General features: G+C 37.3%; 3 protein-coding genes across 6 annotated transcripts in view; 1 reads left to right on the forward strand and 2 right to left on the reverse strand.

The window, feature by feature from the left end:
* Window positions 1-2,264, reverse strand: part of LOC117382809 (actin-binding LIM protein 1) — a 71,700-nt gene extending 69,436 nt beyond the window's left edge. Inside the window, exon 1 of the mRNA XM_055227318.1 lies at window positions 1,973-2,264. Coding sequence (XP_055083293.1) covers window positions 1,973-1,988 — 16 coding nt within the window. The 5' untranslated portion in view covers window positions 1,989-2,264. The remainder of the gene's footprint in view (window positions 1-1,972) is intronic.
* Window positions 2,265-2,864: 600 nt separating this feature from the next.
* fhip2a (FHF complex subunit HOOK interacting protein 2) lies at window positions 2,865-19,922 on the forward strand. Its single transcript, XM_033979200.2, has 17 exons — window positions 2,865-3,172; window positions 3,935-4,013; window positions 4,371-4,540; window positions 5,001-5,105; window positions 5,196-5,318; window positions 5,674-5,886; window positions 6,431-6,627; window positions 7,314-7,428; window positions 7,586-7,662; window positions 8,018-8,210; window positions 8,644-8,807; window positions 9,571-9,717; window positions 10,245-10,335; window positions 10,407-10,550; window positions 12,541-12,681; window positions 13,585-13,688; window positions 15,195-19,922. The coding sequence occupies exons 1-17, from the start codon at window positions 3,128-3,130 to the stop codon at window positions 15,304-15,306; spliced, it is 2,220 nt and encodes a 739-aa protein (XP_033835091.1). The 5' UTR covers window positions 2,865-3,127; the 3' UTR covers window positions 15,307-19,922.
* Window positions 16,330-23,798, reverse strand: part of srfb (serum response factor b) — a 46,436-nt gene continuing 38,967 nt past the window's right edge. For all 4 annotated transcript variants that reach the window (XM_033979201.2, XM_033979203.2, XM_033979204.2 and 1 more), the window contains one exon: window positions 16,330-22,054. In XM_033979201.2, the coding sequence (XP_033835092.1) occupies window positions 21,959-22,054 (96 nt within the window). In that variant the 3' untranslated portion in view covers window positions 16,330-21,958. The remainder of the gene's footprint in view (window positions 22,055-23,798) is intronic.

A 23,798-nucleotide genomic window follows, 5' to 3' on the forward strand; every position in this document is an offset into this window, starting at 1 on the left:
CCTTGGGGTCAGTGTGTTATTGCAACTTCATCTCATTTCAATCACTGAAGCACGGACAAACAGTGCTAGAGTCTACATTATACCACAGTAGTAGCAGCAGCTGGCTCCTCTCCTCTGTCAAAGTCACCTGAGTCAGTCAGGAGGACAGCGCCCAGAGCCCACCTGAAGAGAACAGCCAGACCCCATCAGTCACTGCAGCAGCTGCACCCTGTGTGTGCTCTTACAGGCTGCAGGAACAGATGCTCAGTCTATGTACAGTGTATCGGTACTAGACAACACGCTACTTCTAAGTGACTTATATTTTACAAAATATTTGTTTTTACTTGTAATTGTAGTTATAAGTAGGCTAATACAGACTTTCTCTTGATTTTTTTTTTTTTTTTGATCATTAGGTGATCATTGTGGGTTATCATTTGAATTAGCAAATGTTTTACACCAGATGTCGTGCCCTTCTGGCTTAAATTCTGGCTTGGGACCAACACAAATGAGTAGCCTATACTAGCTTATACCCCTGTAGTTGCATTATAATATGATGTTATAACTTGTGATGGCAGCATTTTTGTCTGTTCTTGATTTTGGTAATGTGATTTACATGAATGCCTCTGCAGATGCTTTACATGCTTTGGATACTGTTTATCACGGTGCGTTGTTTTATAACAAACATGAAGTTGTTGACCCACCACTGTGTTTTGTATGCCTGGGTGGGATGGCCCTCGTTAACTGCTCGTAGATTAAAACATTGGTATCTTTTCATCTATAAGTCTATTCTGGGATTGGTTCCTCCTTACATTCAGCAGCTCATTGAAGTAAAGCGTAGTACTGCTTACAGTCTGCGCTCTCAGGACTTGTTCCTGCTCTCTGTGCCCAGAGTTTGCACTGAGCTGGGAAAAAAGACTTTTAGACACTCTGCAGCGCAATCTTGGAATGATTTGCAGAGAGACTTGAACTTAAAGGATATGATCTCATTGAACTCCTTTAAGAGACTTTGAATTGACTATGAAAGCAAGCTTTCAATTTGCAAATGTTTCAATTAGGTCTGATGTTTTATCTTGTGACTGTGTGTGCTGTGTATATGGTTAGTATGAGTATGTCTGTGTCCTGTGCGTGTTTTGCTTCTTGGCCAGGACACTCTTGAAAATGAGATGTTTTTATCTCAATGAGTTTTTTTGTTTTTTTTTATCCTGGTTAAATAAAGGTAAATAAATAAATAAATAATATCAAAAGGATACTTTTTTGCCATTTTACTGAAATAAGAGCACCTGAATATATATTTAAAAAATATATATTTAAAACAAATTACAAAGAATTTACGAGGTTCAGTTATGGATGAAAAATCTTTCTTATAGCCAGCTGCTCAAACAAGTCTTTCACTAATTTCACTTCATGATTAAGGGTGGACACAGTGCCAAAAACATAATATGGGAATTACAACTTTACAGACACTAATAGGCTATAAACTTAGTATGACAAATCAAGTTCTGTATCTTTCTCTTCCATAGCAAGTCTGATTGTACAGGTGGTCTATAATCTGTACTACTTTACATAGCCACAGTCCTGTATCAGCAGGGTGTGGGCTGGAGTTTAACAAGCCTATTTAACATGCATCATACATAATCAATCTATAAACAGTATTAGAAGACATAAAATCATTAGTTCAAACGGGACACTGCATGCTTTTTGAAGACTATGACCTATTTTTAGCCTTTGCTGTCTGCTCAGTTCAACAGAATAAGTTGTGGTCTATCTCTAAGGCTGCAGCAGAAACAGCTGTAGGCTACTTATGCACTGCACCGGTGAGATATTGTTGCAAGAAGACTTGACTGGCGTTATAACAGCTAGATCCACCTCAAACACGATGCATATGAGCCCACCTCCCTATCTGTGCAGCGAGACACCCTCCTTTTTCCAAATGAAGCCACTTTCCGCCTCTACATGTAATATTATGAATCGATCTGCGGTGTAGGAGACTCACCTCTTGCAGCAGACATGCCTGGTAGGTACCGTCTCCTTCTTTGGCGACACGAGCAGCAGTGGAGATCCGCCGGTGCAGCTTGGAAACCGGGGGAAGACCGCTTGACAGCCCGCTATTATCTTTTCTTTAGGTTGTCATTGAGCATATTGCTGCTAGACGCGAGGAAAAGCATGCGTTTGGTTAGGAGCTAGCCTCTGCGATGGAGAGCAGGACTTTGCAATGACAGCAGGGCGTGTCCTGGAAAACACAGCATCCTTCTCACTTTTTCCACAAGTTCACGTCCATGTTAGAGGAGAGACACGCCGGTAATGATGAGGGGGAAAACAGCATAACCTCGACAACCGTGACTGCATGCGCACACCAGCAGCCATAGAGTTAAAGTGACACCCTGCTTCTGCTCCGGGATGACTTTGCTGCTGTGTGTAGTGTTGGGTAGAAGCCCACACAGCCCCATAAAAAATGAATAGCCTAGTAATGATAGTAATGAATAATAAAGCCTAATCTAAGTGATCTAAAACCTAAGGTCGTCCTGGTTTGATTCCAGTTTAATCCTGGCTGCATGTAGACTTGGTTTGGTCGTCTTGGTCCTGGTCTAGTCCATAATAAGTTCCTGATTTAGCCCCAGTTTAGTCCCAGTTTTGATACTAATATTGTAGAGACAACACAATATCATGATTTGGCTCTTGGGACCTGCTGTCTAAAATTGTTCATTCTGGCCCAAAATAACAAGAAGCTATTTTAAGAGATCAAAGTATAATTTACCTCTCCCTTGACAGCACTGGAAGCTCACGTCGAGCTTAATTCGAGGTAAATTAGTGGTTTTTGCTCATAATGAAGTGGTTTGCATCTCCTTCCCATGCCTTATACCGGAGCTCCCCCTGGCGGCTGTGTGTGGAGCTGTCGCGGAGGAAGTGCCACCGTGTCCCGTCCACAGAGCGATCCGCAGACGTGTTGTTTACAGTACTAGTCCAGGCCCCGATCCTGCTGCCGTCTGCCCCGTGTCTTTTATGGGTTTATTGCTCACTGTTACCATTTTCGTTTCAAGGGTCAGTGTATGAAACCTCCAATCTGGATCGGGGCGGCAGCAGTAGGAAGAAGAAGATAGAGGATTTCTCTAGGTCTTCTCGAGAAAAGCTAGTCCAATCCAAGAACAAAATGTTTTCCAAATTTACGTCCATCCTCCAACATGCAGTCGAAGCGGTAAGTGTGAGATGAAATGCACGATGCGATTACAGTTTCATGAGTCTTTTTTGTTTTATTTTAATAAAACAGAGCCTTTGATCACGCAGGTTACGGTTGTTAGCATCTGTGCTAACAAAGTAGTCACCGCTAGTGTTAGCGTTTTGTGTTTATGTTGTTTGTTTACACCTGTTAGCTGCAACAGAGAGTCCCAACGATCAACAGTCTGTTTGACGATTAGCGTTAACTAACAGGACCTCTGACTGCCACGTCTGTATTTACCGTGAATATTTCCTATTCAGTAGTGTTTTGCAAGAGGTGCTAGTTAGCCGCTAAGGTTAGCTCCAGCTAGCCACAAGAAGCTAGGCTATCTCAGCTAGACCAAACAGCTGCATCATATCATAAGTGATTTGGAAATATCAGGACAGTTACGTAAAGGGAAGCCCTGGAGTATTTTTCATAGTTTTTCACAGTTTATATCTTGTTGTGCTATGGATGTCTTTAGTCCTACAACTGAATTGTGTGGATAGTAACTAGCAAACACTGTACTTTACCAGTCATCACATTCCCCAAACCTGTTCTGAGCTGCTTCATGACAGTCAAGGCAACTTTAGTTGTTGAGCTGGTAACGACCAGTAGCGTGTCTTTCATCTAGACTTAGATCTTAGAGAAGACAGTAGGCATAAGACAGTAAACTGTTCTCCTTATGCACACAGGGACTACACTGGACTAATAAATAGCTCACCTTGAACTGTAATTTATGCGTGTTGCTTCCCTTTTCAGCTGGCCCCTTCACTGCCCCTGCAAGAGGACTTTGTTTATCATTGGAAGGCCATTACACATTATTACATTGAGACATCTGGTAAGCTCAAATGGCACAAAACACTCCTCATTGGCTTTTATTATGGTTATTGTTATCATTTATTTATCTTTGTGATTGAATGAAATGTGGGAAGTGAAAATAGATGTTCAGGCATTATTACCAAATGCACTGTGATGAGCAAAATTAGATTAGATACTTTGGTGCTATAATCGCAATAAAAAAAATTTTTATACACACACCTGCACCTGTTTTTAATGTTTTTGTATGGACTTATATACTTATTTGTTCAAGCAAAACATAAACATGTAAATTCTACTAGTACTACCGATATCTGCTAAAGACAGAAATGTATGTGTTTAATCAATAGCAGTAACATTACTTTATTTGTCCTTGTAGATGATAAAGCTCCGGTTACGGACACAAACATCCCGTCTCACCTGGAACAGATGCTGGACATTCTGACCCAGGAAGAGGCTGAGCACGAGTCTGGAGAAACAGGGCCCTGTATGGAGTATCTACTGCACCATAAAATACTGGAGACTCTATACACTCTGGGCAAGGCAGACGTAAGCAACTTCAACCATTATTTTAATTAGTAATGCTTCAATATGGCCCATGTATAAGTGTAGATAGAGTTGTCAAAAGTATAAAAACAGATACTAATTGATACAGTAGAATTGAAACTTGATACTAATTTGAACAAGTATGAACTTGTGCTGAAAAAAAATCACAAACAGGATAAAATTGGACCTTTTTTGAATGACCTTAGAATAGTCACAATCTATATCAGAACTAATATACATTCTGTTTAGTAACTACTAGTATTATGAGTTGAAAATTGCACTCTGTTGTTTAAAAAACAGCAGTTTTATTATCATATGGTTTTGAAATTAGTGTCGAGTATCAAGCCTTTTCCTTAGAATTGAAATCAAGTGTTCAATTTCAGTGTGGTGTCTGGTGACAACACTTTATTGATGCGTATTTTGGATATAAACAAAGCATCAAATTTTTTATTTTATTTTATAGTGTCCCCCTGGAATGAAACAACAGGTGCTCAATTTTTATACAAAGCTCTTGGCGCACATCCGTCAACCTCTCCTTCCACACATAAATGTCCATAGACCTGTACAGGTAAGATATGCTCACAACATGCTGTTTTCCTGCTTATTGGACAGAAGTAGCCTGGTGCCGAATGCTAACTGTTTATTATTAATGCTGCAGAAACTGATCCGTCTGTGTGGGGAGGTACTTGCTGCACCAACAGAAAATGAGGAGATTCAATTTCTTTGCATAGTCTGTGCCAAACTCAAGCAGGACCCATATCTAGTCAACTTCTTCCTTGAGGTAGGGGGTGCTATTGGTGGTTTTCAGATTTGAAATTGTGATGATGTCATACTCTTAGATGGGGGGCAAGAGCCAGATGTTGATTACATTGTACTTTGACATGAAAAATCTAAAAGGTAATTTCACAAATGTTGAACTTGATCATTTCTATTAGTGACCTGACCCATCAACATGTTTTGTATTAAAACAAAAATGTTTTACATTTTAACAATATTCATTATATTGGCCCCCATCTGTCTTAAATAATATTGGCTTATAGAATACTGTGATGTCATCTGAAACCCAACAACTACCAAATGAGGTGGAATTGCTTTATTTTACCATGTGTATATAATTATGTGGTTTGATTTTACAGAATAAGTTGAAAAGACCCGACACTCTGCCTCCTGGAGGGGCACAGGGAGGTAAAGATAATGCTTTATCCCCTGACACTGGCCAAGCTCAGACGCCTGAAAAGACTGAAGAGCCACAGGCCGCTGCTGCTGCATCGTCGAGTCCAACCAAGAACAATAACAACAGCAGCAACTACAACCTGGTCACATCACTGCTCAATCTCACCAAGAGCCCTGTAAGGAATACTGTTATTAATGCTTTTCATGAGGGTCAGGCAAATTATTTGTTCCTGAAGGATTTCTTTAGGACCTTTCACCATTCAAAAAAATTAATGTTTTTATTTGAATTGCATTATTGCTAAAAGAAGACCTCTGTCATGCCAAATCCTTAAAATCAGGAAAGAATCATTCTACTTTAAACACAGTACAGTTTTGATTGGATTGCAACAAGATGGACATTTAAAAAATCATTGCAAATTCATATTTTGTGAATACCAATTGATAATTCTCTTTTGATTTGATGTAGTTATTTATTTATTTATTTATTTATTTTTAAACAAAAATAATATATACATTTATTTTTCATTAAAACTGTAATTCGGTTATCATTGGACTGCATCTCAAACTGTTTATTAAATCTGCAAGAAAAGAGACTGAATTCTTTCTAAATTTGAACCCATAAATGTTTAAAATTGCGACTTATGTCCATTGTTACATTTTGCTGCATTTCATTTGGTTAGTTCCTTTTTGGTGAATAGTCTTATGTTCTTTCCCCTTCAGGATGGCAGGATAGTAGTGAAAGCATGCGAGGGCCTGATGTTGCTGGTGAGTTTACCGGAGCCAGCTGCAGCCAAATGCCTGACAGAGAGCACAGAGCTGTGTGAACTGCTCACAGATCGACTGGTGTCCTTTTACAAAGCTCTGCCCCAGTCCATGGACCCCCTGGACATCGAGACCGTAGAGTCTGTCAACTGGGGGTAGAGTAACTTGTACATTTGTCTCTTGAAATATAAAAAAGAAAGTTTTGGCATGTTTTTAGTAACTGACATATTTGAACACATATGTATGCTCAAGTTGGTGCAGATGTGTATTTAACTCTTAAAATGTATCAAAGAGTACAGCTGGGCTTACTTAATTTATTCGTGGGTGTCCCAAATTTTCCATTAATTAGTTTAGATTTAAGCGCTGGGCACAAAAACACAATGGTAAAGAACAATAGACAATAGGCAGTGCTGTTACTACGCACACACCAAAAATTACGACATCAATCCAATAATGGGGCAGTTACCAGGACAACAGAACTGACAAGATTCAACTTTCTGGTCCGTGGCACCTAAAACAGGTGGCTTCAATCTAAAGAGTTTACCCTTTACTAATTTTAGGTATTCACAAAAAGTTCTCATAGCATGTTGTAATTTTCATTCAAGACCAGTACAGTTATTTAGTAGCATTTGGAATTTGCTGTTTATCAAAATCCATTCAGGATTTAAATTTAAGCCGCCTCTTTTACAAGTAATTGAGCATAAACAAATGTATTGTGTTCATTGTTTATTAATGTTTTGATATGGAGATTGCATATAATCTTCCACCATTCAAAGATATCAAAAAAATTAAATTAAATTAGCCTCTCTCACCTTCTAACCTAGTCTTCTTTCCTGATCAGTCTGGATGTGTACAACCTCAAAGAGGACGCTGCAGTCTTTACTGGCAAACGTGCTCTCATTTCTTTCCTGTCCTGGCTGGATTACTGTGACCAGCTCATCAAAGAAGCCCAGAAGGTCTGTGGTAGTGCCTGACTCTGAGTCACTGTGTTTTGATGTGTCATATTGTAGTCACTGACAGCAGCAGAGAACATCTCCACAAAGCTTCATTTGGAGAGGAGGCAGGAGGCAGAGCTCTAATATTTTGTGTCGTCTTTGTGACTGTCTTTTTTAGTCAGCAGCGACTGTCATGGCCAAAGCTGTGAGGGAGCACTTCTTTGTGGCGGTGATGGAGCCTCAGCTTATGCAGACGTGAGTGCTTCTTTCAGGCTTCAGTCAATCATCACGCACTGACAGTCAAATCAAACACACTGCTGTGGATTTAGTTCAGGCACATTCAAATAGTCCTGCTCTATAACTATTCATTTTTACAATTTCATTCATCTAACCTGCCAGTTCTCTTATTTTTTAAGGAACACATTTATACCTTCTTGTTAAACAAAAACATTCAATATTCTCAATATTGGGAGCAGGGAGCAGTTGTGGATGATTGAACCAAGTCTCCACATTCCTGCCATGTCACATGTTGTTTTATCAGTTACATACCATAGTCCCTGCTCTAGTCCTCACTCTAGCTCTCTGCCTGTGTGTTTTTCATTGTCCAAAGGTCTGAGGTGGGCATCCTAACATCCACAGCTCTCCTGAACAGAATCATCAGACAGGTCTCGTCTGAAGCGCTGATGCAGGAGATGGTTTATTTTCTTTTGGGGGAAGAGAAGGACCCCGAGACGACCGCTACCATTGCCCAAAACCCACTCAGACACAGGCTCATAGAGCACTGTGACCACCTCTCTGATGAGGTTTGTCCATCCAGGCTTCTGTAGTCTGATGTTAAGTTTGAATATCTAAGCAAACTTTAATATGGATTTGAAGAGAATAGCTGACTTTGTACAACTCATTTTTTGCTAAGAGGACATTCTGTTTTCAATTTTGCCAGCAAGCTAGTGATCGCAAATTTTTACCATACCATTTTATAAACCAGCTTACTGCATGTGCATATAACTCACCATAGATTTCATATGTATTTATGAAAAATGGTAATCTATTCATGAAACATGTATTTTGAAGTAAGCATACATGTATCATGTATGCTTGCTTCAAAATCCAGTTCAAGTACATTTCTTTTTTTTCTCCCAATGACTACTACTAATAGTAAAAACCTTAATTTACTCATAAATTTACTAAATCAGGTGAAGTGTAAGAACATAAATAACTTTATTTTCTTGTCCACAGATCAGCATCATGACACTGCGACTATTCGAGCAGCTTATCCAAAAACCAAACCAACACATCCTCCATAATCTGGTGCTTCGAGGTTTGGAGGAGAGGAACTACCTGGAGAATAAACCCCAGGATGAACGGGAACCATTGGAGAACGGGCAGCCCCATGACGCTGTGTAAGGACTGCCCTCCACCCCCCAAAATATGACCCAATATAATAAAAGAAAGTGCATGAATGTAGCTGTGTTTCTATAGAGATGTGCCATTTAATGTTGGGATGAGCTGTTTGTGTGTGTGCCTTGTGACAATAATTATAAGCAGTGATTTAGAGTATTATGGTAATGCATGAAATGCCAGCTGTGGATAATTAGGAAAGGTTTTGCTGACGTCTTTACCTGATATGAACCACAGGAAAAAGGCATAGTTAATTACAATGCTCTGCTTTTTTATGGGTTGAGTCATTTTAATAGATCCATGGTTGAGATAGACAAAAACTCACTATTAGTGGTGGGCAACATGGCAAACAAATTGAAGAATCATAACTTGGCATCCAGCCCCCAATTTCTTTTTCTCAGTTTCTTTCTGCAAGTTCACACATCACAGTAAATGGTCCTATTCAGCTGTCAATCAAATGAAAGCATGACAGAGGCTGACCAATAGGAGATGGTAATCTGACAGAAAAGCATTCACAAGCACACTATAACTCATTCCAGACTGAAAATCAGTTCACTGTATCAACACTTGTGAATGGTCCAACACCTACATTTTGCCAGAAGTGTTTCAATGTATTAAACATACCTGTCTCCGTGGTGACAAGTGGAAGTCACCTGGAAGAATTTTATGCACTCAAAATACATACATGTCAACACTTACACAATTTGAGGCAATTCAGTTGGCTGTGTCAGATTGTCAAAACAAAACTTTATATTGTTCTTACAGTGACCTGGAGGAGGACCCATTGTTCGGGGATGACCTCTCTCCTGAGAGCCGTTTGTCTGGCTCTGATTGGCTGAGTACGTCACCCCCAATGAGTCCAGACCACTCAAAATCAGAGGGCAAGACGGAGGTGCACAAAATAGTTAACAGGTGAGTAACTAGATGTATGATAACTCTTCCTTATAATGCTTACCTCCATGGAGTAGTTCAGTGTTCTGTAGAGCAGAAATGTAAAGTTAGTTACAATATTTATTTCAAACTTGCTCATTGAGTTCACATAATAGATTATTTGGACTTGTTTGTGAATTAAAACTATTTATTAACCAAATGTGTTTTGGCTAGAATAATATTGATAAGCATGAGTATTTGCCTGGAATATTTCACAGCATGGTATTAAACTTTAACTAAATACATCTTGTTTTTATTCAACTACTGTGGGTTTTATTGCAAAAACTTGCAACAGGCATTATTATTATTGTTGTGGTTAGATCTGACCTGTAATTTGGTCCAGTGGCGTTACCTGCTTGTGTTCATGGAGATATACACGTTTAATGCTACATTGTGAAATATTTCAGAGAAAACAATAACATCTTCATGGACACAAATGGTCTACCCACCACCAGAAAAGTTACATAGTGCTCCTTTTAAACCTTTTGTTTTTCACTTGTTTCTTCTAGTTTCTTGTGTTTGGTGCCCGATGAGGCAAAGTCGTCTTATCACGTGGAAGGCACAGGCTATGACACCTACCTCAGAGATGCACACAGACAGGTAAGCCAACCACAGTTTTACGCATTTGTGCTTTATTGTGTAAAATGACATTGTCCCATGTGTCTCTACAGTTTAAAGACTACTGTGGCGTGTGTCTGCGCTGGGACTGGAGAGGACACCCAAAACCTCTAGAAAAGTGTAATTTAGAGTTACCATTTTTTGAGGGACACTTTCTAAAGGTGCTGTTTGACAGAATGGGGCGTATCCTCGATCAGGTGGGTGCATGGCCGGTAACTTTAACCTCAGAAAATTTGTATATTCACCTATCTTTCCCCACAGCTCTGCTTGTGGTTATTCAAAAATGCCACATAGTTCTGTGGTTTTGAGTAGGAAGTCAGTGAACTTGTTTCTGTTATTAAGACATTTTCGATAAATATTGCTGCTTACAATTAATAAAATGTAAAATAAGGATCTATGCATTTTATAGTTTAATACCCCAAAAATGTGTCAGGGCTGTAGGCCGTTAGTTGTTTAGTCGACCAAAATGTGTTAGTTAACTAATCATTTTATGTAGATTATAAGGATTTTTATAGGACAGCAGCAGAAAGGAAAAGTTGGTGAGTTAGCTGAAGATTTGGTATTTTTGGTATTTATATGTAAAGGGGTGATTAAACTGCCATTTGGTAGTTTCTTAGTACTTTTTTCTGTATAGCTGTAGTCTTTTGAGTGCAGTTTGGGTCCAGTAAGTAGAGATACGTAATAGTTTTGAGAGATTTTGCTGTGCCCACTTTTTATCAACTAATCAATTAACAGGACATGTCTTTAGTCAATCAAAAAATGATTTAGATTACTACCGCCCTAGTTTCTTCTTTAAGTTATAAAAATAGGTAAATGCAAATGATTGTATATACCTTTTACATAAAAACATGTGTCTGTCCACTTTTGTGAAGAAAATGTCTGAAAGCATATTTTGTCCCCAAAATCAATAATAGTTGACCTGCTGTTAATGAACCACTTTTTAAATCAAAACTTGATTTTTTTGATTAAACTAATGGGCCTAATTAATTCAAAAGTTTCAAGGCCAAGTTTTCTGATCATTAGACTAATCATGTTTTGAGTTCCAATCAGGACAATGCCTTTTACCAAATCTCTTGTATTTGACTGAAGATTTCAAGCTTGTTTTTCAGGCTTGTTTGATTTTTGCTGAGGGGGAAATGTAATAGAAAATGCAAATGTGCTGCTGACGGTGCAAAGCTGTGATTGAACGACACTAATGAACTCCGGCTGGCTGCGAAAATAAAGACCTCATTTTCACAGACGCCGTTGTTTGGACATTTTGGACATTATTAACAAATGAATCCACTCAGTTTTAAACTCTCCTTTGATTAATTTGTTTTTTTGTTGTTGAAAGAACAGGTTCATTATTCTATGTCGCAGTATTTGCCTAGCTCAAAGCCTTTCCGCCTACCTTTGCTCCTTCAAATAATGTGATTTTTTTTGTTTTTTCTTTTAATTGTAACAACTCAACTCACAATTTTTTCCTACTTGCTGGTAAATTGTCACTTCTCACTCCATAGAAAAGCCAGCACCACTACAGCTGTCCTTTTCGTGCTTATATTTGGTATTGTTGTTAGTAAAATATAAGACAGTTTTATCTGCATGGAGGCATACATGCCAAAAATTTTATATTTTTCATAGGAGCTCTTAAGTCATTTGTATTGAAAAAGTTGTCCCTTAAAGGGCCCATATTAGGCTATTTTCTGATCCATGTTATAATGTTGATTCCTCATCATACCTGGAGTCTTGTTTCATTTCATTCACACATGTTTAACACACAAACCCTGCATATTTAGACTGTGTTCTTCTCTCAAATGGAAACTGTTACACCTTGAGATGTCATGCAGTAATACAGGAAGTGCTCCATTGTGTTTTTAAACTCTACACACCTTCACTAGAATCATTTGGATAATTTCTGCCCTGGAATTTCCTCTCTATTAAATAAAAGGTAAAATGTCGCTGTTAACTTGAAAACTACCGCTTCATGACATCACATGGTGGAACAGAGCATTTTGAGCTATGGAGATGTAGAAAGACTAATAATAAAGGATTAAAGGATTACTCAAACGTGTGAATGAAACAAAACACTACTCCAGGTCTGTTTTTGAGGAGGTAAAAACATAACATGGCTTAAAGCTTCCAATAAACAATTTTGGGTAATATTGAACCTTTAACTTATCCTTTGCCTTGTCTCCTTTTGCTGTGCAGCCGTATGATGTAAACCTGCAGGTGACGGCGGTGCTGTCTAAACTGTCCCTGTTACCACACCCACACCTGCACGAGTACCTCCTGGACCCCTACATCAACCTGGCCCCGGGCTGCAGGTCCCTCTTCTCCGTCATCGTCAGGGTAAGAAGTGTTGAGCCCCTAAAAATATTGTTCCAGCTGTAATTTATTGGAACAAGTTGATATAGTAATTATCGTGACAGTTCTAGTAAGAAGGAATCTTGAGGTTGATTCACACTAAGTCCTCAGAACTTACGATATGTTCTATTATTTTCATTCATTCCCCAGACTTTTGCTTTTACACTACCTCCCTCAAATCTGATTTCTCTCTCTACTGTTGCCATGACAACAGGAGCGCACCTCATAAACACATAGCATCTGCATTTTTTTTTTCTTTGTTTTGAGAAGTAAACATGAGGCTTAAATGTGATTAGCTAAAATACATGGACTGGAAAAAAGGTCAATCAGAAGTGGCGTAAGGCGGGTGTAAAGTATTACCTAACATTTCAGTGGTGTAGCTCTGACACACAATTTTGTACAAACAAATGTGCCAATATATGTGGATTATATGGATAAATATTGTGTAAATATAATTTTTTTGGCTACTCGCTGTCCATTATCTACAGGATATCTTGGTATTTTACTCTTTTCCTGTGTATTCTATTATCTGTATATTTGTTTTTTGTTGACTTTTATGCAAAGCTCTTTGAGCAGCTGAAGTTGTTTTTAAATGTGCTATATAAATAAACTTGAATTGAATTGCAAATGCGCCGCCACTGTACCGTTGATAATCTCCATAGCAACAGTTGTCAAGTTCATAGATGAAGGGGCAAATAGTAGATTGTGGCAGAACTCGTATAAGCCCAAGCCCAAAAGGACTTCCCTTCTAACTAAGATCTTGTTTTTTGTAGAGTTCAAATTGGTCTTTCCCTTATTTGTTCTTCATCCACCCCATTTAAATGAAGATTATGTTGATTATGCACATGTAAAGAGATTTGTTTTTAAATATTTGTTGCATCTTTTCAGGTGGTGGGTGATCTGATGTTGAGGATCCAGAGAATCCCAGACTTCACACCCAAACTGCTGCTCGTGAGGAAGAGGCTGCTGGGACTCGAGCCAGAGGGACTCAAGTATGTGAATGTCTTTGTATTAGCCTAGTACACCAAGGGTCTTTATTGTATCAGCAGGAAGGATGGTAATGTTGTGCCATAATAGCAGGTCAGTAGGGCTGTGGGCCTTTAGTTATTTAGTCAATTAATCAATCAATGGAGTCTTAGTTGACCAAAATTTGTATTAGCTATTATAGTTCTTTTATTTAGATTATAAAGATTTATATAAGACAATAGCAGAATAGTAGTTTTTGCATGAACTTTTGTGCATTTATAGTCTTGTGAGTGCAGTAGATTTGTGATTTTGCTCTAATAAAAAGATACTGCTCAAAATTCATATTGTAAATCCCTCCAGAAGAATTGACAAAAAGAATAAATATGATCTAATAAACAAGAATGACATTTCAGAACACGTTTGTGCAGATCTAAACGACTGGCTTAGCAGTTTTTATGCAGAATAAAACAGGAGATTTTGTTATTCGTGGAAGAAATTATAGTACTTAAATAATTGCAGCCTTACGTCCAGTGAAATTGCAGTTTAGATTTGATTGCGAATAATCTTGCAGCTCTATTCTGGACACAGGTGCAGTGGAGGGTCGAATCGCAAGTTTGATTTAGCCAGGTTTTTACCAGTAATGGTGGCAATTTGCTACAAAATACTTGTATATTTCTTGACTTCAATGTTTTCTTGGTCGGAGTTGAAAAGCACATGTAAAACTAGGTCAACTGTCACTGTTCACACTAAGGCTGCATGACTTTGGAAAAATCAAATTGAAATTCACTGTATTGTGATTAGATTTGAACTTTGTTTAAAAAATAGGTCTGTTCAGAGTTCTCATTGTAAGCAACTCCATTAAATATGAACTGATAAACAAATGTATTTCTAGACTGCAAAAATAATATTCGTTTCCATAAAATGACAGGATACTTTGTTGTTTTTCAGAGGATTTTCTTCTACCTAAGTAAATGCCGCCTTTGTGATTTAAGTATTGCACCTCCTCAAATTTTGATTCAACTGCGACATATTGTGCAGTCCTAGTTCACATTTTTAATAATAGTTAAATAGTAGTAATAGTTATAGTTAATAGTTCACATTTTTTAATAATAATAATAATAATAATAATAATAATAATACATTGGATTTATACAGCGCCTTTCAAGACACCCAAAACGCTTTGCAGTGCATTATTCATTCACTCCACACTTGGTCGTGGTAAGCTGCTTTTGCCACAGTCGACTGATGGAAGCGAGGCTGACAATCTGCCCCATATGCCCCTCCAACCACAACCAACACACACACACACACACCCACACACCAACACACACACCCCCACGCACACTCACACACACACACACTCGACTTTCACGCTAGGCAATGTGGGTGAAGTGTTTAACCTAAGGACACAACAACAGAACTTGGTCCGAGCAGAAATCCTCCGACCGGGTTAAGGGACCACTGCTGTAATCGCTGAACTACTGAATCAGCTCGTTTGTTGGTAAAATGTTTATTTGTGCACCTCTCTGCAGCATCGACCACATGACTCTCCTGGAGGGCGTGATCGTGTTGGAGGAGTTCTGTAAAGAGCTGGCAGCCATCGCCTTTGTCAAATACCACGCTACAGCCGCATCTTCGCCATAACCCCAAAAAAAGACCCCCACTCATAGACCCACATCTGTGCTCTTCTGTCTGCCCCAAACAAGAGGGACAGGTCGTCATCACAAGGGGACGTCCTACGGGTGTCCAATGGGTGCTGCTCTGCCTCAGGTGGGATAAAGTGCAACAAAATGTACCACAGAGCAAATTGTTCACCTCTTAAAGATGAAAGAGCTGGGAGAGATTGTAACTTTGTGTTCTTGGGATACATATTTTGGGATCTATGTTGGACTATCCTGGGTCTAATATGCATACTTATGACATCTAGGACTTCATCGATGACTAAACCAGGACTACACTTTGGTCTACAAGTTCAGGTTTTGTCATTTTTTTGGGATTTGATTTCTATGGAAAATCGTAGCCAAAACACTGCCCGGTTTAAAGATTTGAAGATGTTAAAAATATTTGAGCAAATCAGGCGTATGGGACTGTCCTGTTACTGCCTCTGTCCGCCAAAAGAGTTATCATTTTTAAATCGATACCTGTATTTATTTCCTGTCCCGTCTTCATTGCCTTAATGTGGACACTTCTTCATTTTAAGACTGTTCCCTTTTGAAAATATTTTATCAATAGCCTATTTGTGTCCACTGTCTGACAATAAGAGAAAACATTATGTACCCGTAGTTACATAGCAGTTTTAATGTCATTTCTTATTTATTGTACCTTTTGCTTTCAGTTGCCTTTTAAATAATGTTAAGAAATTATTGTAATGACAGAATCTATTTTTGTTTCATTGTCTGTTGCGTCATCCAAAGAGCTCACCATCAAAATGTGTGGTAAACAGTCGCATCCAGAGAAACACATTCACTATAGAAAGTAACGACTTTGTTCTTGGAATCATTTCTTTGGTTATTGAGGTTTTCAGATTTTCTTTAAAAATCATAATTAATGATATGAAAATAATTGCTCATTGTCTTTTTGGAGCGATTACAAAAAAAAATAATCATCTGTCGGATGTGTTTTACCCAAATGTATTAATTCCAGCACTTGACACAAAATATATCAAAAGTCAGACTCAACCTGAATATAAACATGTTTGGAAAGTTATTGAATTCAAAGTTATTGAATGCTAAATTTGTTGCCATAATGTTAAAGGCGCTCGAACGTTTTTGGTGAGTGTTCGCCACACAATAACATCTCCATGGAGATGTTATTGTTGCCACAATATGGCATTAAACTAGAATTTATTCAGTTATAGATGTTTTTATTTCTCAAAAATAAAACATTAAATCATGCAGTGAACTGGGTTGCCTCTACACATCACTCAGCCAATCCAATACTGTGAGGCATTCCAGGCAAAACAATTACATCTCCATGGAGACAAGTGGGTGGTAGACTTTCCATCAGAAAAGTTCCGTAGTACACCTTTAATCTTTATCTTGAATGGTTTCTCAGGATGGCGATAAAAAATAATGATTCTGAATGTGCACAACCACTTCTGTGTTTTTGTTACATTTTTGTTTTTTGTTCAGGAAAAACTTTTATTTTTCCTGATTCTATCTTAATTTTTTTGCAGTTTCCACCAGTGTTTAATCCAAGGGACTCTCTCGTGTGCTTCTTATAAATAGTCTTATTCTAATATATTATTTTCTCATTACAGAGATACTGCATTTAGCAGTATAAACCTGGTCTTATTTACCACAAGTATTACGTTTATCATGATTTTGGATGATAATATATAAAGGGTGCTGTGTTTCACTCATTCAGTTTTCATTTGTTTTGTCAAAATAAGTAAATGTTGAATGTATCAATAAGATACTAAAATTATATGGGTAAATTTGAAGTTGGGTTGTATGAAGTGAACTGTTCATTACCTCAAAGACATGATTTTTGTGCTAAAAGTTCCCAACAGTGAAAAAAGTGAAGCTGCATTGGCTCAGAATTTACTAATAACTGATAATCTAATTCTGAAATCTCCAAAACATCCATTACATTATTGGTCTGCATCTGGTCTGTAATTTCATAATGATTTGGGATAGCTTTTACACCAGATGCCCTACCTGGAGCTTCTCCACTTGAATGAATGTTAGTTTAGTTTAACAGCGATCCATTGACCATCAGGTTTTACAAGATACGCTCCTCAACATGAAACTAATCTATAAAACATTTGTGCAGTGGAAGTGGAAGTATTAAAAAGCACTTAAAGGTACACTATGTAACTTTTCTGGTGGAAGGTTGTCTACACTGAGAGGTCTGTTTGTCAGGAATAATCCACAGTATGACATTAAACGCCTCTGTTACACATTACAGATGTATATTGCTCAAAAACAATTTAAAAATTCCCACTGTGAGCTGGTTCCTCTCCAGGGATTTGACCTGTAGTTTGGCCCGGTGACATCGTCATGGAGACAGAGACGTTTAATGACACACTCTAACATTCCATGCAAGACTACTATGTGGTGACCCCTCCACCAGAAAAGTTACATAGTGCGCCTTTTAACAGGAACCCTGAACGCAGAGCTCGTCAAAAACACGGTGTAGTCATAGTCGTTTGTAATGAAATCACCTCATGTACGTAACCAGTCTATCCAGATTCATTATGCAACCCCACTTCAAAACCTTATTCTCTTCTCTATTATGTCGATGCCTTTGTGTGTCTGTGTGAACGCTTTCATCTCAGATTCTGAATGCTGGAGTTTTGTCTGTCATTTTATTCTTTTGTTTAAGAAAAAAAAAATCCATAATTCACTATTTTGTCTCTCGTCCTCTCCACCCGTCACTCACGCACCTACGCCGCATATGCAACAATCCAATTTGCACATCTTGTAAATAACCATCGTGAAAAGCTTTTGTTTCTTTTCCCAAATTATAATTTTTTCATTAACCAAAAGATAAAGTGTAAGAGTGACGTGTCTATTTTTAACTTTTTAAATTGAATCATGCACATTTTGTAATCTTTCCAATGGTCTTGTACAGTTGTATATTGTAATGTGTACAATAGCAATATAGAAAAAAACTACCTGGTGTAAATGCATGCTCATACATTATTTTTTCTTTGTGTAAAAAGAGAAAAATGTTGACGATTTAATGCCTTATGACACTGTGGATCTTTGAAATTTTGTAGATTTAAAAACTGTTCTTGTTGCTTCTGAAAATATAATTTGCTTTGTGGTTTACTCTGCATCCTTTGTTACATTAAACTCGGGGCAGTTAATTTGATCGAGTTGGGTTTTGGTGAAAATAGTTGGTTTATTCAGTCATTGCAAGTTTGTCTCTGGTTTGGTGACTAAAAAGAAATCTTAAAGGTTTTAAGTTGCAGATTGGAACAACATTGGTTAAAAATAAATTACTTTCAGTTGTTTGACACACACATGGTTACTGTCATGGCTCCCTTTCAGTGTCATGGAGGATTGCCACTATTCCTGCATCAATTACATGGCATTGTTAGCTGAATTGCTTGTTTTCAGATAATATCACTAGAGATGTTAAGAATATTCAGTGTGTAATTGTTATTCAGGCCACAATATATAAAACAAAGTAATAATTGTGAAAATGTTAGACGCAAAAAGGAGTATTTTCTATTTAATCTATATGGCAAAAGTGAACCTTAATTCTTGAGTGCTTTTTATCTGACTGTCATTACTTTATCATAAAACTGTTTAACTATTAGCAATGGCAATCTACCATTTGAACAGAGGTGGCGCCAAATCTTTTTGGTTGTGGGGCTATGGGGGTGCTAATTTCTTCAATGTGTGCGCTCACTTTGTTAATGTTAATTTAGAGTTTTATATGTTTGCTTTGCTGTTTTAAATCAGTTTAATTATAGTTAGTTATAGCTCCTGTAGGGATTTTCTTTAATTTAAAAAAAAAAATATTGTAGTCTCATTTTGAACACTCTCGGGTTGCCGTTTGAACATTTTTACTCTTGTGCTATGAAAATGGAGCAAAAATCTTTAGGAGCACTATAGGGGAGCACTGGCCATTCTAGGGGAGGCTAGTGCCCCCTTAAGCCCCCACCCTGGCACCGCCCCTGCATTTGTGACTTAACACAGATTTCATTGTTATTTAGTCATAGTGTCAAACATGATAACTGTCAAATCAAATTTCTTTTCATGATCATTGCCATGTTAAAATTTCATAGAATTGTGAGAACATTTGTGTAATCCCTCAGTCGTCCAGGTGTGATCAGTTGACAGAATTGAATTTTTCTTTTGCTATTCGTTAACATTCTGTAGCATTGTAGTGTTAATAGAAACTGAGGCAACCACATTGTTATGCCTATAATTTTGTTGCGATTAACGTGACCTATTTTTATTTATTACAAAATATCACATAATACACAGGAATACCCTCGCCTCTGACACCGTAAAATCTGAAAAACAATTTTTCTGAGACTTTGAATACCAGAATTTATGTGCACCGCTTATTGTTAAGTCACTTTTTGTATTTTGATAATCTGTATTCATATAGTCACATCTTTATATTTTAAGGCAATCTGCATGTTAATTCAATCAGAATAATTTGAGGTCCACACAACAGTATTTCGTGCACAAAGGCATTGAGTATCATTTATTTCACTTCAGCTGACTTCATATGTTACCACTGCTGTTTTACAAATATGGTTTTAACATTCAACGTTCCAATTAAAAAAATATCTTCAAGAGATGTGGTCATTTTTAACACTTTTCAATACATTTTTGTTTGTTTTTTTTATTACAAAACATCTGTACAAGAAACACAAAGACAGGAAAATAACATTTTGACTTTTGCAAATTAAAACCACATTTTTTATCAATTCCCCTTTTTGACTTGAACTTCACTTACGTTTGCATGTAAACAGCCAATATACATTTACAGCTAGTTATAAATTGAAGGATCTGGATCATTTTACATTTTGAGTTGCAGTGATTTGTAAATTATGAAAAATAGGCACTATGGTGCAGTAAAAGGCGCTGTCTAAAATCCAAGTTCGCTCTATTTCTTAGATACAAAAGCAGAGGGTTGTCCTTTCTCATGTTCAAAAATCTAGCTTTCAACTTAAAAAAAAAAAAAAAGACTTACAAAAATATCCTATTTACTTGTTGCCCTTTGGGCAACTCCATATGGAACTAACAAAGCCTATAATGATCACGTTCAATGTTTTTTTAATCTATTATATCAAGTTGTATATGTGCATAAACTCAGTGTTTCTTTTCTGTACTTTTGATACCCCCAGCAAGGAACACCCCACTTGAGCTGTACAAGACCGAGTCAAAAACAGGTCAAAACTGAGACTAATCCAAGACTAATCCAGAACTAAACCACAAAGTATAATGTGACAACTGTCACATGTATCAGATCACAATTAGCTTGTAATGACATATTGTCCAGCCCCTTTATAAATCCTTACCAATTTTGTCATTCCCTCAATATACCTCTATTATAAAATGTGATGAGGGGGGTCAGCAGTATTGTCACATACGAAAGCGTGCTGCATTTTTGGTCAAAGCAAAAGATACTTCAAATGAACGACTAATAGTTTTATAATTACAGCTGGTGGTAGTTTTGAGGTTGCTTGGTCACCTGGACGTATCATTTCTTATTGTATAAATTCGTCCAGTTAGCTAAACCAGAGCGGCAAAATATTCTATAGGTAATTTTTTATTGCAACTCTAGCAAACACACTATTCCTTCTGCAAAATGTGACATTGCACAAAATACTGCTCAAAACTACTCAAAAATTCAAGTAATTTTAACTATGGTAGATTTCATTTAGGCTGCCTGGTCGGTGCAATTACAACTTTGAATAAATGTACTGAAAAACTATGAATTATTATTTAACCACTTTTAGTTATTACTTGGCAAAAAATGCATACATTTCTTTTGTGCTATTAGCTTTAAGTGTTTAAATTGAGGATTGTCAGTCTCTGAGAAGGTGCCAGAACCTCAGAAATATTTATATACATTTATATCTTTATAATGTACTTAGCCAATGAACAAAGACCTAGACGTTTTTGTAAAAATAAAATATTACAATTGTGGCCATTCCTCATTATTCCTCATTATTTATATCATGATTTGAGACAGTCCACATTTGAAAACAGTAACTTACTGAAAGTCGCTGTGAAATCTTAAACATGATGGTGCGTTAAATTAATCATACAAACACTGTAAAATAACCTTTTATGCAAACCAATTTTCTTACATACAAAAAGAAAAAAATAAAACACTACGTAAAAAACAACTACATGCCTCGCACAAACTAAACCAGGCTAAAAATACAAGTTAGAAAAATATTTACATTTGAATTTGCCCCATTTACAAACCCTTTATGTATGTGCTGGACGGCCCACATTCAAACTCTTAAGTCTCTTTGGCTGGCACATAATAGTGGGTTTTACACTGTTGACAAAAATATCTAGCATAGAAAAGGCCATCCAACACAAAGGATGTAGTGATATTGTTTCCTATGCAATAAAACTATATATATACGTATTTATATATTTACCAAACATACTGTAGAAGACCACACATGCCCGCGACTGTGTGAATACATGATGTCACATTCAAGATTGTGATGTGAAACTTTCGGAAGGCATCAATAAATAAATAAAGATGTCAGTCCAAGTGGCCGCCCCCGTCTCTTTTTGGAGGGGGGGTCCGGTGAAAAAGAGGGGAGGAGGGGGGAAGGGTGGGTGTCCCGTGAAAGAGTGCGGGGTCAGTCGCCCTTTGAGTTCTGAGCGGCCTCTAGATTGACCACCTGTAGCTCTGTGAGGTTAGTGCTGCTGCCGCCCGGCTGCTGACCAATCACCATCTGGAGGGAGATAACAGGTAGATTAGTCACAAATTATGTAACAGGAAATGTATACGAAAACATAAATGTACATGAAACAGAGGCGGAGGTGACACCCCAAACTGTGGACACTGTGGATGTCCTAAAAAGATGTTATAATATCCTAAAGAGCCTCTAGACTGAAACTGAGGAGGAGGACGACTGCGAATTCTGTTAAACTGCCAATATCTCTAAATACTGGAAGTCACAACCACAAGCAGCTGAAAAGGAATCTTAAACAAAGTACTTAATGTACAATTAATGAGCTCAAATAAGAAAAATATGTGAAATGTGCATTAAATGTACAGGATACATGTGTTCATTTCATTTATTTATTTATTTATTTAGAGATTAATAAAGAAAAAACTACTGGCACAACACTCAATGTCGTCTTTGTCAGCTGAAATATTTTTTTCAGTTAACCATGAGTTTTCAGCATGATGAAAAACTCAAACCGTTGCCATAGCGTCAACAATTTAAAAGTGTTGCATGTAACAGGAAGATGAAACCCATGAAGTGTGTTATAGTTGGCAGTTGGAATTTTAAGAACAATGAGCCACAATAATAATGTATAGAATGTATAGAATATAGAATGAGAATAAACATTGTATTTGATTTTGCAAAACGAGTGAATGGTCCATAGATAAAACTGTGGCAAGAAGCAATAACAGCAACATTAAATTGAGATCTGTGTAGTGATCAGTTTGTGTGTAGTTTGTCAGCACCTGCATTATAGTTTCCACAATTGCTTGGCACAAAAAATGTTAGAACCTACACAATTTAACCTGATTTTAAAGCTCTATTCTGAATATATTTGAGCACTAAGATCCCATTTGTCCATCAGAAAAGGGTGTGACCAACACAGAGCTCCTGCCACTCCACACCGCAGCACTGCACTGGAGGACAAACAATAGCAACTTTAGATCCAAACACAACTAACAGAGCCAATTAAACAGACACAGTGGATGCACAAGGTTTTCAGACTCCAAATTAAACCTCTCAGTTTTACCGTGGTGTGATACTGAATCTGTAATAAATGTCTCCTAACGTTCTACACTGTTTAAATTATAAAATGAAACGCTGAATTTCAGATCGATTTATGTCACTGTGAAAATGTATATACAAAGAAATCCTCAATTCCATTCTTCACAGATCCATACCATCCACCTGCTTACCTTTGGTGTCCCAGCATATGGCAATAAATTAATCTACCTTGCATTTATTCCATTAAAGATTTTTTTTAAATTTTTTTTTATCAAAGCACGCATTCTTTCTGAGAACTTAAACCTCCACAGATCTGACCAGTGATTTGTTCTGGTATCGTCACCTGCTTGGCTCCATGGAGATGGATTTATTTTATTATTTTGCTCAAAATGTTCCCCAGTATGGAACTGAACTTTTCCATGTAGACAAGTAGGTGGCAGATCCTCCAACAGAAAGGTTACATAGTCCACCTTTAAAATAAATTTATCTTAATTTCCAGCAGTCATATAATAAAACTGAGGGAATTAATTGTCTGAAAACGCTCTTAATCCACTGTTTATTATGACCTAAATATAATAAATAAGAAAGTAACTTTGTGTATTTTTCTAATAAGACAAATAGTGTACAAAGCTAAATTGTGTATTTATAATAAATGAGAACACAGTTTTTAAGTGGGATTATTTGAAGTATCCTATTCTTCATGCATTGTGTACTTTTGTTTGATAATAGTCTCGTTTAATCT

Source organism: Periophthalmus magnuspinnatus, chromosome 15 (assembly GCF_009829125.3).
Source record: "Periophthalmus magnuspinnatus isolate fPerMag1 chromosome 15, fPerMag1.2.pri, whole genome shotgun sequence".
In the NCBI taxonomy this organism is placed as follows: Eukaryota; Metazoa; Chordata; class Actinopteri; order Gobiiformes; family Gobiidae; genus Periophthalmus; species Periophthalmus magnuspinnatus.

Bases quoted from the DNA above. Each gene is read 5' to 3' on its own strand.
- fhip2a (XM_033979200.2), top strand. From the start codon at position 3,128: ATGTTTTCCAAATTTACGTCCATCCTCCAACATGCAGTCGAAGCG. The intron at 4,014-4,370 runs GTAAGCTCAAAT...TTGTCCTTGTAG, and splicing joins TTATTACATTGAGACATCTG to ATGATAAAGCTCCGGTTACG. The intron at 8,808-9,570 runs GTAAGGACTGCC...TTGTTCTTACAG, and splicing joins GGGCAGCCCCATGACGCTGT to TGACCTGGAGGAGGACCCAT.